This window comes from Pipistrellus kuhlii, unplaced genomic scaffold (genome assembly GCF_014108245.1).
Source record: "Pipistrellus kuhlii isolate mPipKuh1 unplaced genomic scaffold, mPipKuh1.p scaffold_m20_p_23, whole genome shotgun sequence".
Classification (NCBI taxonomy): domain Eukaryota; kingdom Metazoa; phylum Chordata; class Mammalia; order Chiroptera; family Vespertilionidae; genus Pipistrellus; species Pipistrellus kuhlii.
Window position 1 is genome coordinate 8,204,251 of NW_023425522.1, and position 14,261 is coordinate 8,218,511.

A 14,261-nucleotide genomic window follows, 5' to 3' on the forward strand; every position below is an offset into this window, starting at 1 on the left:
AGATAAGGAGTGACTGCAATGATTTGGAGATCACCAAAAGAAGGTGGCAAGCATATTCTAATCTGGCTGTGGAACAGGACACACTAGGCACAGGGGTCTAACAGCTCTTGACTTTTCAGGAAATCTGTAAACTGAACACCAGGTGGAAGTCCAACAGTTCCACTTGGATATGTGCAATAGAGAATTATCATTCCCATTTAAAAAAAACAAAAACTAAACAAAAAACAAAAAACCTCTTAAATGTTAAGCAATTTGCCTAAGGCCATCCAACTAGTAAGTAAGCAAGAAGAACCAGTTACCAAACTGGCATTTAGAAGGCTCGCTCAGTCCAAGTCTGCGGATGGCCTCACACACAGCTGTGCCCCTGATGACAGGTTTTGTCCTCCTGCCTTTTCCCAGCTAGTTTCCCCCCCCCCCCCCTTTATCTCTTCCTTTTTTTAAATAGGATTTTGTACAGAGAGGAAGGGAGAGAGATAGAGAGTTAGAAACATCGATGAGATCAGCTGCCTCTTGCACACCTCCTACTGGGGATATGCCTGCAACCAACGTACATGCCTTTGACCGGAATCGAACCCGGGACCCTTACAGTCCCCAAGCCGACGCTCTATCCATTGAGCCAAACGCCGGTCTCGGCCCTTTCTCAGAACTTTTTCTGTGACTCATGAGCAAGGTCAGGAGGCCACAATCTCAGGATCTCTCCCACCGCTTGCCGGCACTGTGTAACCTAAGCCCAGACAGAGATGTCTGCTTTGGCATGTCCGGCCTCCTCCAGATTGCTGAGGGCTAAACAGCCAAGCCACACCCGGAGCTAGAACACACAAGCCCGGTCCAGTAGGTGAGTCTCAGATGCCCAGCGGACACGGCCTCTGCTGGCACCAGCACCCATCAGGGCGTGGATCTACAGTGGGGCAATTCCCCTGGGCCCAGACCCGGGGTACGAGGGAAGAGGGGCAGCCCCAAATACCCCACAGCTGGCTGCTGCCCCGCGCTCCGTCTCGGCGCCCGTCCAGTGACCTCCCCGCCAGTGATTAAACCTCGGCCCCGCAGACTCCCCTCCCACACCCGAGGCCCTGGCACCGGCCCTGGCACCGGCCCTGGGGCAGAGCCGGGAGAGTTAATCCGAACCGCCTCCCCGCCGTCCCCGGGGTCAGGTCGCCGGGGGCGCCTCCCATTGGCCCCGCGGAGCCGGCACGGCGCTGATTGGCTGAGGCCGCCCAGGCTCCCCATTGGACGCTGCGCGCCGTGACTGGGGCCGGCGGTCCCGCCTCTGCAGGTTACCCGGGCGAAGGCGCTGCGACTCGCGCAGCTACCCGGGGACGCTCACCCCTGGCCTGAGTCCCGACTGACTTCCTCGATCCAGATCTCGCGGCTATCCCGGGGACGTCAGCGGATCTTCTCCCGGATCCTTTTTCCTCCATAACCTGCTGGGGTTATTTTTCTTGCTCCCCGGCTTCCAGTTCCCAGCCCCGCGTTTTTCCCTTCCCCTATTTCCCGGGCCCCCAGCAGCCTGCCATTCTCAGCATCCCACCTGCCATCCTCCTGCTGGCTTCTGCCAATCTCAGCTCCTTTGGCCGACAGACCCCTATCATTACCTTCTCGCCAAACTCTCCTAAACTCCTCTTTCTTCTCTCTTTGCCAGCTCCTGACTTCCAAATGCCAGCTAACTTTTGACCTGACATTTGACCCTGACACTTACTTGACTCCAGAACGCTACATTCCTACCTCCTGCAGCCTGTTGAAACAGGTCTTTCCTGATTTCTTCTGACCGCGTTCCTGAAGCTCCTTTCGACTTTCTTACTCCTGGGCCAGTCCTTGCTACCACTACCCCACCATGGACTTCTTGATGAGTGGCCTGGCAGCCTGTGGGGCCTGTGTGTTCACCAACCCCCTAGAGGTGGTGAAGACCAGGATGCAGTTACAGGGAGAACTGCAGGCCCCCGGCACCTACCAGCGGCACTACCGAAACGTCTTCCATGCCTTCTTCACCATCGGCAAGGTGGACGGCCTGGCTGCCCTGCAGAAGGGCCTGGCCCCTGCCCTCCTATACCAGTTCCTGATGAATGGCATCCGGCTGGGCACCTATGGGCTGGCTGAGGCTAAGGGCTACCTGCACACAGCTGAAGGCGCCCACAGTCCTATCCGAAGCGCAGCAGCTGGGGCGTTGGCTGGGGTCCTGGGAGCCTACTTGGGGAGCCCCATCTACATGGTGAGAAGAAGGGTCTGGCCTGGGGCCTTCAAGGCAGACGTTTGGTGTAGGGTGGGGACCGGGGCCTTCCTTCATAATCTGATACCGAGGTTGGAAGTGGACTTGTGTAGGGGAGGGTGGGGGATTCGAGCATCATACTTCAGGAAGTGTAAGGACCAGGGGAAGTCCTGGATATCACAGAATTAGTCTCACAGTCGGCCCCTTCTAGTCATCTCGTATAGGTGAAGGGTCTGTAGCCTGAAGCTCAGAGAAGGGAAATGGCAGCTCAAGGTCACACAGCTGCTTACTGCTAGGACTAGGCCCTGCTTTGTGCTCCTCCTGAAAGACCGAGAGGGAGAGCATGAGATTGAGGACAGTCGCCTCCCCAAAGCAAGCTGAGCACATGCCCCCATGAGGCTTTGGGGTCAGAGAGCAAGTTTTGTTCATGATCTCCCAACCTACTCCGGAGCCTGAGGGGGAAGCCTGATCGTGCTGGGAGCTGGAGGTCCACTTGGGAATAGGAGCTGGCATCCAGGTCTTGCCCAAGATGAATAATCTTAGGAAATGTTGCCATTCTTTAACCTCTCCATTCCCCACCTCTGGCCCACAAGGGAAGGAGGAAGTAGAGGAGGCGGAGTGTCTGTGGTGCTAGGAGATCCACCCTCCCCAGGGGACTGGAGCCAAGAGACAGAATCTCATGACCAATTTGTTAAAGGGGAACAACAATAATTTTCAGGCCAAAAGGATTTTCATTGTTGAACACCCTAGAGGAAGTGTGAGGGGTTCAGGTGCTTGGGTCTCTGAGGTGAAAGAATGGTCACTGGGTCGTCAGTTGTGATCCTCTCTCGTCCCCAGGTGAAGACACACCTCCAAGCACAGGCAGCCTCAGAAATTGCTGTAGGGCACCAGTATAAGCATCAGGTAAGATGTTCCCAACCCCACTGGAGTCTCTGCCATTCTCTCCCATTGGCCCCAGCTTCCTGTCTGCACCCAACAACTCCAGCCCAGCCAAGGCTCTGCTCAGCCAATCCATTCAGCCTCCCTCTGCCCCTGAAGTCCACCCAGGCCCTCTTTCCCACACGTTCCCGTTCCTGTTTCTCTGCACCTGTTTCTCCTGCCCTGTTCCCCTGGGCTGCTAATGTCCTCACTCCCGTGCTCCCTAGTCTGGGAAGGTAAGGGGGGGAACAACGAGGTGACAGACAACTGAAGGGCCACATTCTGGTGTTAAACACACACAACTGTTGTCCAGACATGAATGCCTGTTAAGGACCCATCCTTAGCAGTGTTAGGAGATGGCAGCCCCTGATGCCAGGGTGACTAAACCCCACCTCATGGTCTTCCCCTACCAGGGCATGTTTCAGGCGCTAGCCAGGATTGGCCAGAAACATGGTCTGGTGGGGCTGTGGCGTGGGGCCTTGGGCGGCCTACCCCGAGTTATCGCCGGTTCCTCCACCCAGCTGTGCACCTTCTCATCCACCAAGGACCTTATAACCCAGTGGGAGGTACTGCCCGGGAAAGGGGTGGGGCCGCCATGGGAAATGTGGGCAGGGGGGAGTACAAGCTGAACTGAGCCCTAGAGGGGTGAGGAAGTGGCAGGATGGCTTGGGGGTCAGCTGCTACACCAAGCATGTCAAACTCAAAGGCTAACACGGGCCAAATAAACAAGATTTAAGTGTATGTGGGCCGCAAAAAAACAAAAGCTTCAATATGCATAGAAATGTAGGTTTATTTCGATAGAGACATGCTGAATACAAAGGGCTGAAATAAATGAATCGTCATTAACATAATAGGACATTTTAATAAAAATTGGTATTTTTTCTTGAACATTAACTTACCAGACACTGAATAACTGCACAAATTAATAAGTGAAATGCAAGTAAACCTGTTTTTCTTGTTCTCCAAAAGCGAAATATTTCCCGTTGCTCACACCAAACAAGTCAGTAGTCCAAGACTAATGACGTGGCCATCGGCTGCTAAAATATTCGCTGCCGGTATTAATGGAGAGAAATGGTAGATGAACGTAAGGCGCATAAGGGAAATGAATGCAACCCGATGATAGTAATTAGTGACTAGCAAATGTTGTTCGTTATTAATAATTATGTATAACGGGATATTGTAAAAATTAAGTTACAAGTTTTTTATTAGAACGTTCCTTCCATACCATTATATTGGCTGGGCCACACAAATATTCCTTATGGGCCATGAGTTTGACATGCCTGTGCTATACCCTTCCCACAGCTCTTGTCGCTCCCTCTCAGGTGTACCTGAGCCTTCACAGTGTCATCACACTGTATTAACGATAGAGCGGAAGCTCCCAGAGTTATCAGCTCTCCTGGATTCCCAGAGCAGGCCCTGCCCTTACCTAGGCGTTGAATGATTGACTGATGGAGCTCTCCCTCCCTCCCTTTAGCTATTTCCTCCCCAGAGCTGGAAGGTGGCTCTGGCAGCTGCCATGGTGAGTGGCGTGGTGGTGGTCCTGGCCATGACACCCTTCGATGTGGTTAGCACAAGGCTCTACAACCAGCCCACAGACACTCAGGGCAAGGTAAGGGAGTGCTCTGTGGTCCAGGCAGGCAGGGAAAAAGGAAGGGGGGAGGAGCAGATTGCAGATGCAAGCAGGACACAGGCTAACAGGTAGCCTGAAGGGGGGGACCCCCTGATGGGCTCTGACAAACTCCTTCCCTGTTCTCTCCCTCCTTCTCCAACCTGCTCGCAGGGCCTCATGTACCGAGGGGTGCTGGACGCTCTGCTGCAGACGGCTCGGACGGAGGGCGTTTTCGGCATGTACAAGGGCATCGGAGCCTCCTACTTCCGCCTCGGCCCGCACACCATCCTCTCGCTCTTCTTCTGGGACCAACTTCGCTCCCTCTACTACGCGTACGCCAAATAGCGGCCACTCTCCACACGCCACCGCGCTGGCACTCCTTGGACACTCCTGCCTCCATTACTATGTCCTGGTGACGTCTTAGCAGGCGACCTCTTACCCATCAGAGGGGGACAGCCAATCCCATTCCCTATCTGTTTTCTCAGGGTTGAATCACTCCAAGAGGTAGTTTCCCTCCCCTCCTCGGGTGTCACTTTAAACTCTCTCTACCTGTCCCCCAGTACATTTCACTCCGAAGTATACTACCCCCCCCCCCCCTGCTTCTTCACTGCCAGCCTTGGGTCCCTTCTGATGACATGTACAACTTTAAAATCCCCCTCAAAGACCAAAGGGAATTGGGGGGGACCCAGGTGTCCTGTTAGATTCAAAGGCACAGAGATTATATTGGTTATAAAGCAAGTTTATTTCTGCAGAGAGGTGTCTTATGTTCATACACAGGGAAGGAGTTTGGGGAATATATCCAACCCTTTGCTCCCCTTGCGGAATGGGGCCCCCAAGACTTCAGCAGCATCGTGTAGCATTTCAGCATCTTTACTGGGGGCCAAAGATGTCGGGATCATGAAGAGTCAGACTGGTCACCAGCCGTTCAAAGTCACCCAGGCTCCAGGGTGGAAATGACAGGTTTTCAGGGTCAAGAGATGACCTGTCGTCAGGGCTTGGGAGTGGGGGAACAGACAGGGAGAGAACATCATCCAGGCCTCCTGTTTGGAAGTTACCCCCTTTCCTGTTCCTTGGATGACCCGGGTATCTGTGACCCCCAAACCTCTGGCCCATTCCCACTTCCTTGGAGGACCCCACCAGCCTGCTTCCCTGCTCTGCTCCTCCCAGCTGATTCTCCTGGGGACCCCACCCTTGAGCCATGTGCCCTTTCTGTCCTCCTTACGGGGGCTGATTGAAGGTGAGCAGGAGATCAGTCTGGTACCGAGTCAGCCTCAGCAAGGCCTGGTGCAGTGTCACATCCTTTGCTGCCTAAAAGGATCAGCGTCAGGATGTTCTGGGGCCACCCTCTTCACCCCCTCCAGGCCACCTCACAGCCACCGGCCCTTACCTGCTGGTTCCCTTTAGCTACCTGCTGCTTGCCTGAGAGGAACCAGGCTTCTTCACAGCAGCCCCTCAGGGCGAGGTTCTCCAAAAGGAGGGGCTGCACAGCCTCCACGTGAACAGCCCTAGCCCCCTGCACCCCACCAACATCCTCAAAGTGGTACCTGGCGTGGGGAGGAGCAGGGTCAGGAAGGGGCATCCCTCACCGTCGCCCCACAAGCATCTTTAAGTCTGGGCTCCGCTCACTTTGGGTGATAGCGTTGCTGCCCTTGGAGTTCTCATCGCCCAGATGGAACGGCCAGCATAGGCCCCGCCCACTCCCCGGGTCCGGCCCTCCCATTGGCCAGCCACGGTCTGCCCGGCTCACCGCGCGGCCGCCTCTCCCCGCACGTGGGCCTGCAGCTCCAGAAGCTCCACGATCAGGCTCTGGTCCGTCACGCGGTGGCAAAACACTTCTTGGTTGTCCGGGATCGGTCGGAGGTCGCTGGAGAGAGGCGAGGCAGGCACGGGTTGAACACGGCCCCTCTCCGCAGCCCCACCCGGTCGGCCTCCTTCCGTGTGGGGGCTTCCTCACCTGACGTCAATGGCCCCGACAGGGAGCGTGGCGGAGAAGGCGCCCCCAAACAGTGGGTAGTCTTGCGTGGGCTCCATGGGCCAGGAGCTGGAGAGATTTAAAAGAAATCTACACGGGGCCACGCGGCATCACCACCCTGCGTTTCGCCCCCGCCCTCACCGGTCTTCTTCGGCTCCGGCCCTTTAAGATGTGGCCCCGCCCTGCGATCGCGCCGGCCCGTGGGCGCCCGCGCCTCCGCCGCGGCCCTCGGGGCCGCTCCCAGAAGCCTGGTCCCTCGGCGGGCGCGGGCGGGGCCGCGGGGTCTCCTGGGAGCTGAAGCCTGGTTCTGGGTTTGTGACGTCATGGGGCGGCTAGCTCGCGCCCGCCCGTCTCCTCCTTTTAAAGGGGCCGCACGTTCTAAGAATGTTGCGCTGAGACCCTCCTTAGGGGTCGTTAAGTGACCGGTGTCCGAGTCCGGGGGGACTGTTCTCCGTCACCCAGGCCCTTCCAATAGGCTTCTTGATAGCGAATGAGCTGCCTGATCGCTAATTCCCGGATGGGGCCAGGTGTGGGGCCGGGTTAGGATTCAGGCCTCACCCCTTCCTGAAAGCAATACCCAACCCAGAGATTATATAGCTAATCCTTCTCAAATCTTCGCCTTGGGAACACGGTGAGGGAGTGGGGAGGCGGGCCCATACCGCCCCACACACACCTGGACCTAAACACAGATTGTTTTCCTTGCACAGTTTAAGAGTGTCCTTAAGTTTCTGCTCAGTTCTATCCTCCCAGCTAATCTCCCCATTCATCTTTGATTCCCAGCACCTGGCAGAGTGTTTGGAACATAACAGCCCCATTATGCATTGAGTGATTAAATACACGGTTCTGGAACCCAGGGGACCACTCCGGCCCTCAGCCAAGAACAGAGTAAGAGGATCCTCATCCTAAGGCCATCCCACCCACAGGGGATTCCAAGTACTGACCATACCCCTGGACCCTAATAATTTTGTAACACTGGGGCCAGAGGGCACATATATTTGGGTACCTTACTTTGCCAGGCGCTGTGGGAAGGGCTGGAGATACAAAGACAGGACACAACCCCTGCCTCACCAGAAGGATACAGGGAACTGTAGAGTAGTACACTTTGAGTCTTACAGGTTGACTCAGAAATCAGGGTAGCCTAGTGTGAAGAGCGGCTACAGCGTTTGGACAGGTTCAAGTCTGGGACTAGTGAGAAGACACGATCCGCTCGTGGCAAAGCCATGTGCAAGCCCTCCCAGCACAATTATAGCCAAAGGCTATAGTTGTACGCTTGACCTTGTGGTCCAAACCTGTGGTCCCAAGTAGCTAAGTGATAAGGGCTGCGGGAGGTGCAAGTAAACAAAGCTTGGTCAGGTGCATGAAATTGAATGGATTCTAAACCTGCAAAAACTTGTAACAATGCCTTTACTTTGCCTCATGGAATCTGGCTATAAAATAAAGACTCTGCTTACAGGCTGTCTCTCCATCAGAGAAGCAGTGTCCCACCAAGACCCAGCTTTATTCTCTTGTCTGTCTTTTCTAAATCCTTCACCGCTCCCTCTCAGTTCACCCATGGCACAGCCTAGGGATACTTTAGCCAGGGAAACATCAGGAGCAAAGACTTGGAGATGAAAGGGGAAGTCCAAGTACAGACATGGAATGGGTTAGGTATGTTCTTCCAGGTGGTAAGAAGAGGACCTCCATGAAGTGACAGAGGTGAGGGGCCAGACCTCCTCTGAGAGAGTGGGGTTGAAGGCCACGCTAACTTAGCAAATTTCCACTCTTGACTCAACTTCTCTCTCACCCTTCACCTCTTTCTTTGTGTCTGTCCCTTCTTCTGGACCTCCCAACTGCTTTTCTCCCATGCATCCCCTTAGCAGTTTGGTGAATCCCCTGGACCACTACTGGGAAAAATGTTTTTAAATTCATCAAATAAAAAAATATAGAAGTACACCGAAACCGGTTTGGCTCAGCAATAGAGCGTCGGTCTGCAGACTGAAAGGTCCCAGGTTTGATTCCGGTCAAGGTCATGTACATTGGTTGCGGGCACATCCCCGGTAGGGGGTGTGCAATAGGCAGCTGGTCGATGTTTCTCTATTATCGACTTTCTAGCTCTCTATCTCTCTCCCTTCCACTCTGTAAAAAAATGAATAAAATATATTTTAAAAATATATAGAAGTACAAAGGAATGAAAATATTTAAATACAATTATCAAATTTAAAACCCCAGATTTTTAATATAATAAAAAATGTGCTCTTTTGATATTACATTAACAAGATTTGGCAGTGGGTCTAATAAGTGTAATGCAAACCAGTGATACACATGAATCATAGTTCAGATGATCTCTCACCAGAGAGAGACTATCTGATCACTGGTATGACACTCTCTGTTACTGTGCTTTGTTATCTACAGTCACCATGTAAGAAAATGCTAACTTTTAGGTAAGAGGTCATTGAAAATAAATGTAGTTTTTTTTCATCCAAGTTGATGTCTGGAGCTTAGGAAACCCAGCTATTAACTGTGTGCCCAAACCATGCACTAGGCTTTCTGGGAGAAAACAAGAACATGTAAAACATGGGAGCTCTTACTGAAACCGGTTTGGCTCAGCGGATGAAAAGGTCCCAGGTTTGATTCTGGTCAAGAGCATGTACCTTGGCTACAGGCACATCACCTGTGGGGGATGTTTCTAGCTCTCTGTACCTCTCCCTTCCTTTCTGAAATTAATTTAAAATATATATTTTAGCCCTACCCTGATTGGCTCAGTGGATAGAGCGTCAGCCTAAGAACTGAAGGGTCCCAGGTTCAACTCGTCAAGGGCACGTGCCCAAGTTGTGGGCTGGATCCCCAGTGGGGGGCTTGCAGGAGGCAGCTGATCAATGATTCTCTCTCATCATTGATGTTTCTATCTCTCCCTCTTCCTCTCTGAAATCAGTAAAAATATATTTTTTTAAATATTTTTTTAAAAAGCAGTCAAGCCAAAACCGGTTTGGCTCAGTGGTAGAGCGTTGGTCTGGAGACTGAAAGGTCCCAGGTTCGATTCCGGTCAGGGGCATGTACATTGGTTGCGGGCACATCACCTGTGAAGGAGGCAGCTGATCGATGTTTCTCTCTCATTGAAGTTTCTAGCTCTCTGTCCCTCTCCTTTCTTCTCTGTAAAAAAAAAAAAAAAAATTAAAAAAAAATATATGTATTTTTTAAATCAATCAATAAATACATATATAAGTGGAACAAATCAGTTCTCTCTCTCTCTCTAAAAAAAATCAAATAAAAATAGAAAAGTTAAGAAATGTTGTAGAATAAAGAACTTGACTGTCTGTGGTTCCTAGGAGGGAAATTCTAAACCCTTGGAATTTCCCTAGCAATAGGAGTTCTTTGTTACTCATAATGGGCCCTGATAGTTTATACTACTGAGATGATTAGATAGTTTATGCAAAGGAAAGAACCAGGATGGGTGGGGGAGGCCACATCAGAAAAAACAAGCATGTGATGAGAGGGTTAGCACTTTGAGCCACTTGTTAACCAATAAAACTCTAATAAAAATTCTGGACACTGATGCTCAGGGAAACTTCTTGGTCGGTAAACATATTAATGTGCCAGGAGGGCGGTTGGTAAACACAGTAATGTGCTGGGGGAAAGGGCATGAAGATGTGCTTTTGGGACCCTTCCAGACCTTGCCAATGTATATTCTGACAATGAAATGGTCATCATAAGTATAGCAGTTCCCTGAGTTCCGAGTTATTCTTGTAATTACTGAACCTGTGAGGATGGCAGGAACCCCTGAATATGTGGACAGCCTGGGAACCCATGAGATTTATGGCTGGCATCTGGAATTAGGGCAGTCTTACAGAAAACTGAGACCTTAACTGGTGGGATCTGATGCTAAATCTTGATGGTCAGCACCCGAACTGTATAGTAGTAGTATGTCTAGTTAGTGTTAGACCAGTTGGGGGTGAAATAGAATAAGAACCCATTATACTTTATCCAAGTTCAAGGAGGTGAGGGTCTGCACTAGTTTATAGAGGACGAGTTCCCATAACAGCTCTTCAAAACCTGATGGATCCCCATGGAGAGGAGGAAGGCAGGTCATATTCTCAAGGGTGAGGCGAGTTTTCTTGGGCTGCAACCCCAACTAGGATCCGTGTCTCCAACCCAGTTGGAATGGCCCCTGTCCCTTCCCCTGGAACCTCTGGAAAGGTGCCATTGGGAGTCTGAGTATCAGACTCCAAAATGCCTCTTAATTTGGCTCTTTTCACCTGCTTTATTTCCTTGTATAGGTGAGGTGTTTGGGAGTGGGGGAGCTGTCTGTACCATGTTGGGAAAGGATCTAGGGAAGAGAGGTGGAGTGAAGACAAGGTCAGCAGAGCTAGGATCCAGTGGTCAAGGAGAACAGGCCGGCCTCTCTAGTGTCTTCTGTTGCCCTGGATACCTTCCCAGGGGCATCCCAGGATATTCCAGTGACTCACGCAATGGGAAGCTAAGCCAGTCAACTGGTTGGACTGTAAAGTTAACAGTGCCATTTCTCCTCAGTCTCCCCCTTTTCTGCCAACCCCTTAAATGTTGCGTTACCAGGACCTACACACTCCTCCTAGATAACCTTACCCATGCATATACCAGTGTCTCCCAAACCTTCATGGCCACCCAAGATCTTTTTTATTAAGTATTTTAAAAAATATTTTATTGATTTCAGAGAGGAAGGAAGGAGAAATAGAAACATCAATGACGAGAATTATTAATCAGCTGCCTCCTACACACCCACTACTGGGGACCAAGCAGGCAACCCCTGCATGTGCCCTGCCAGAGAATCAAACCCGGGACCCTTCCGTCCAAAGGCTGAGGCTTTATCCACTGAGCCAAACCAGCAAGGGCCCCAAGACCTCTTCTGACTGCCTCCTGAATACCCCAAATTCATGCCCCACCAATGCCTCAAACTTAACACATCCTGCCGAAACCGGTTTGGCTCAGTGGTAGAGCGTCGGTCTGCGGACTGAAGGGTCCCAGGTTTGATTCCGGTCAAGGGCATGTACCTGGGTTGCGGGCACATCCCCGGTGGGGGTGGGGGGTATGCAGGAGGCAACTGGTTGATGTTTCTCACTCATCAACGTTTCTAGCTCTCTCTCTCTCTCCCTTCCTCTCTGTAAAAAATCAAAAAAACAAAAACAAAAACTTAACACATCCTAAACACAGCACACCTTCCTCCCAAACATGTGCCATCTACTGTGTTCCTATTACAGCTGATGGAATTACCACCCACCAATGAACCCAGCAATTAGTCTGGGCATTGGCTCTTCTTTCTCTCCTCATATCCAGACCCTAAAGATTTGACCTCCGAATGTCTCTCAAATCCTTCAATTTCTTTCCATATCCATTGCCACAACCCCAGTACAGGCCGGCATTATTTCTACCTGGATACTGCAAAAACTTATTGAATTTCCCACATCCCCCCTGAAGTTGATCTTTCAAAAATGCAAACCGAGCCTGGCTGGTGTGGCTCAGTGGTTGAGTGTCAACCTGTGGATTAGGACACCATGGTTTGATTCTGGTCAGGGCAGATGCCAGGGTTGCAGGCTCGATCCCTGATGTGGGATAAGCAGGAGGCAGCTGATCAGTGATTCCCTCATCATTGATGTTTCTCTCTCCCTTCCTCTCTGAAACTAATAAAAAAATATTTTTTAACAATGCAAACCTAAATGTTTAGACTTTATAATAAAAGGCTAATATGCAAATGGACTGAATGGCAGAATGACTATGATGTGCACTGACCACCAAGGGGAAGATGCTCAATGCTGGAGCTGCATCCTGGTGGTCAGTGCCCTCCCACAGCAGCAGCAGCAGCAGCGCTAAGGATGTCTAACAGTTTATGCCCACTCCCCGTGGGAGGTATAAGCTGTCAGACATCCCCTCCCCCTCCTCCAGGGCTTCTGTATTGTGAGAAGGTGCAGGCCAGGCTGAGGGACCCCCCAACCCCCTGCCGAGTGCACGAATGTCATACACTGGGCCTCTAGTCCTCTATAGAAACCCCTTCAAATGCTTCCCCACTGCTCTTAGGATAAAGTCAATTCCTTCACATGCTCTGTTAGTGCCTGTCCCATTTATCCTTAGTGTTCCAGACATACCCACATTTGTTCAATTCCTTAACTATGGCTCACTTCTGAGGCTTTGCAAATATTCTTTCCTAGGGTACCCTCCCTTCCCTTGATTGTAACAAGCTGCTACTCATTCCTCAGGTCTCAGCTAATCCCAGGAACCCTGAGCTTGCCCAAAAATGGCTTGTTCCAGCCCAGGTGGCTCAGTGGTTGAGCATTAAGCTATGAACCAGGAGGTCATGGTTCGATTCCCAGTCAGGGCCCATGCCTGTGCTTGTGGGCTGGATCCCTAGTAGGGGTCGTGTAGGAGGCAGCTGATCAATGATCTCTCTCATCATTGATGTTTCCATCTCACTCTCCCTTCCTCTCCGAAATCAATAAAAATATATTAAAAAAAAAAGATGTTGCCGAAATCAGTTTGGCTCAGTGGACAGAGCGTCAGTCTTCGAACTAAAAAGTCCCAGGTTCGATTCTGGTCAAGGGCATGTACATTGGGTGAGGGCACATCCCCTGCAGAAGGTGTGCAGGAGGCAGCTGGTCGATGTTTCTCTCTCATTGATGTTTCTAGCTCTCTATCCCTCTTCCTTCCTCTCTGTGGAAAATCAATAAAATATATTAAAAAAGAAAAAAAAGATGTTGAACTATTTAGGGGCAAATGAACTTGAGTTGTTTAACAGAAGTCACAGGAAATGACTTCTACACACAGTCCCGTGAGTAAAGGAAGAAAAGGGTAGCTGTCAGCAGGAACTCTTGCTGCCAAGAAATGTCACTGCAGGACAGTGGGCCGAGGATGCAGCTTGAGCGAGCGTGGGCCTGGCTCTGCCGCTTACAGCTAACCTCAATTCTTCTTCTTCTCCTTCTTCTTTTTAAGAAATAGGGTAGTACCTTGCTAAATCCTGAAATAATTTAGATACATATAAACTGCCTGGCACATGCTTGGCTCATGGTAAATGCCACATACAGCTACTGTTTTGAATCCCATTACACATACATTCCCTGGGGCAATGACAGCGCTTGGCACTGAAACTAACTGCCCGATATTAATAGAATGGTTAAGGCTCAGCTGTAGGGATGAAAGTGCTGCCCACTTCTGCCAGGAAGGAAGCTGTTAAATTAGAAGCAAAATTAGGAATGCCGAGTTCAGAGGCCAGGGGCCCTGTCAGAGAAACTGCCAACAACTGCTTACATGTACACTACGCTGCGTTTTTAACGAGGAATCCAGAAAGCTGCTGCTGTTTTTCAGATAAGAATGCAGACATCCGGACTTGCATGCTTTTGTTTGGCTCCACCCGCCAAACCCCAGCGATGAGGAAGGGGCCGGAAAACAGGCCTCCGAGCCCAGGTGAGTGGCATGAAGCACCACGTGGGGAAGGGAAGTAGGTCAATGAAACCCCCCTAACCCCCAAATTCTAATTTTCTACTGCAGATTCTTTTCTCTGAACCACATGTTGCTTCCTGGGCCATGAAGGATAAAATATATCACAGCAGAAAAACTGA

The 14,261-nt window shown here is 51.1% G+C and overlaps 2 protein-coding genes across 8 annotated transcripts; one reads left to right on the top strand and one right to left on the bottom strand.

The window, feature by feature from the left end:
- The first annotated feature begins 816 nt into the window (after window positions 1–816).
- Window positions 817–5,481, top strand: SLC25A35 (solute carrier family 25 member 35). Of its 4 annotated transcripts, none has more exons than XM_036452135.2 (6): window positions 817–835; window positions 1,640–2,206; window positions 3,041–3,106; window positions 3,535–3,687; window positions 4,596–4,730; window positions 4,902–5,481. In XM_036452135.2, exons 2-6 carry the CDS (start codon window positions 1,832–1,834, stop codon window positions 5,073–5,075), a joined length of 903 nt encoding a protein of 300 aa, XP_036308028.1. In that variant the 5' UTR covers window positions 817–835; window positions 1,640–1,831; the 3' UTR covers window positions 5,076–5,481. The 4 variants fall into 4 exon arrangements, with proteins under 4 accessions (XP_036308028.1, XP_036308029.1, XP_036308027.1 ...); XM_036452136.2 differs by lacking the exon at window positions 817–835 and adding an exon at window positions 1,255–1,273; XM_036452134.1 differs by lacking the exon at window positions 817–835 and adding an exon at window positions 1,280–1,429.
- On the bottom strand, window positions 5,454–7,042 carry RANGRF (RAN guanine nucleotide release factor). 4 transcript variants are annotated; one of them, XM_036452139.2, is made up of 6 exons: window positions 6,844–7,017; window positions 6,685–6,771; window positions 6,478–6,594; window positions 6,118–6,274; window positions 5,953–6,038; window positions 5,454–5,724 (listed from the first exon to the last, which is right to left on the bottom strand). In XM_036452139.2, exons 2-6 carry the CDS (start codon window positions 6,759–6,761, stop codon window positions 5,601–5,603), a joined length of 561 nt encoding a protein of 186 aa, XP_036308032.1. In that variant the 5' UTR covers window positions 6,762–6,771; window positions 6,844–7,017; the 3' UTR covers window positions 5,454–5,600. The 4 variants fall into 4 exon arrangements, with proteins under 4 accessions (XP_036308032.1, XP_045442493.1, XP_045442494.1 ...); XM_045586537.1 differs by having other exon boundaries at window positions 5,953–6,034; window positions 6,114–6,274; window positions 6,685–7,018; XM_045586538.1 differs by having other exon boundaries at window positions 5,586–5,724; window positions 5,920–6,038; window positions 6,685–7,036.
- Window positions 7,043–14,261: the final 7,219 nt, after the last annotated feature.

Coding starts and splice junctions, on each gene's coding strand:
- SLC25A35 (XM_036452135.2), top strand. CDS start 1,832: ATGGACTTCTTGATGAGTGGCCTGGCAGCCTGTGGGGCCTGTGTGTTC. Junction 3,107..3,534: donor GGCACCAGTATAAGCATCAG/GTAAGATGTTCC, acceptor TTCCCCTACCAG/GGCATGTTTCAGGCGCTAGC. Junction 3,688..4,595: donor ACCTTATAACCCAGTGGGAG/GTACTGCCCGGG, acceptor CCCTCCCTTTAG/CTATTTCCTCCCCAGAGCTG.
- RANGRF (XM_045586537.1), bottom strand. CDS start 6,761: ATGGAGCCCACGCAAGACTACCCACTGTTTGGGGGCGCCTTCTCCGCC. Junction 6,595..6,684: donor GTCGGGGCCATTGACGTCAG/GTGAGGAAGCCC, acceptor GCCTCTCTCCAG/CGACCTCCGACCGATCCCGG. Junction 5,725..5,952: donor CTCACCTTCAATCAGCCCCC/GTAAGGAGGACA, acceptor CCCACTCCCAAG/CCCTGACGACAGGTCATCTC.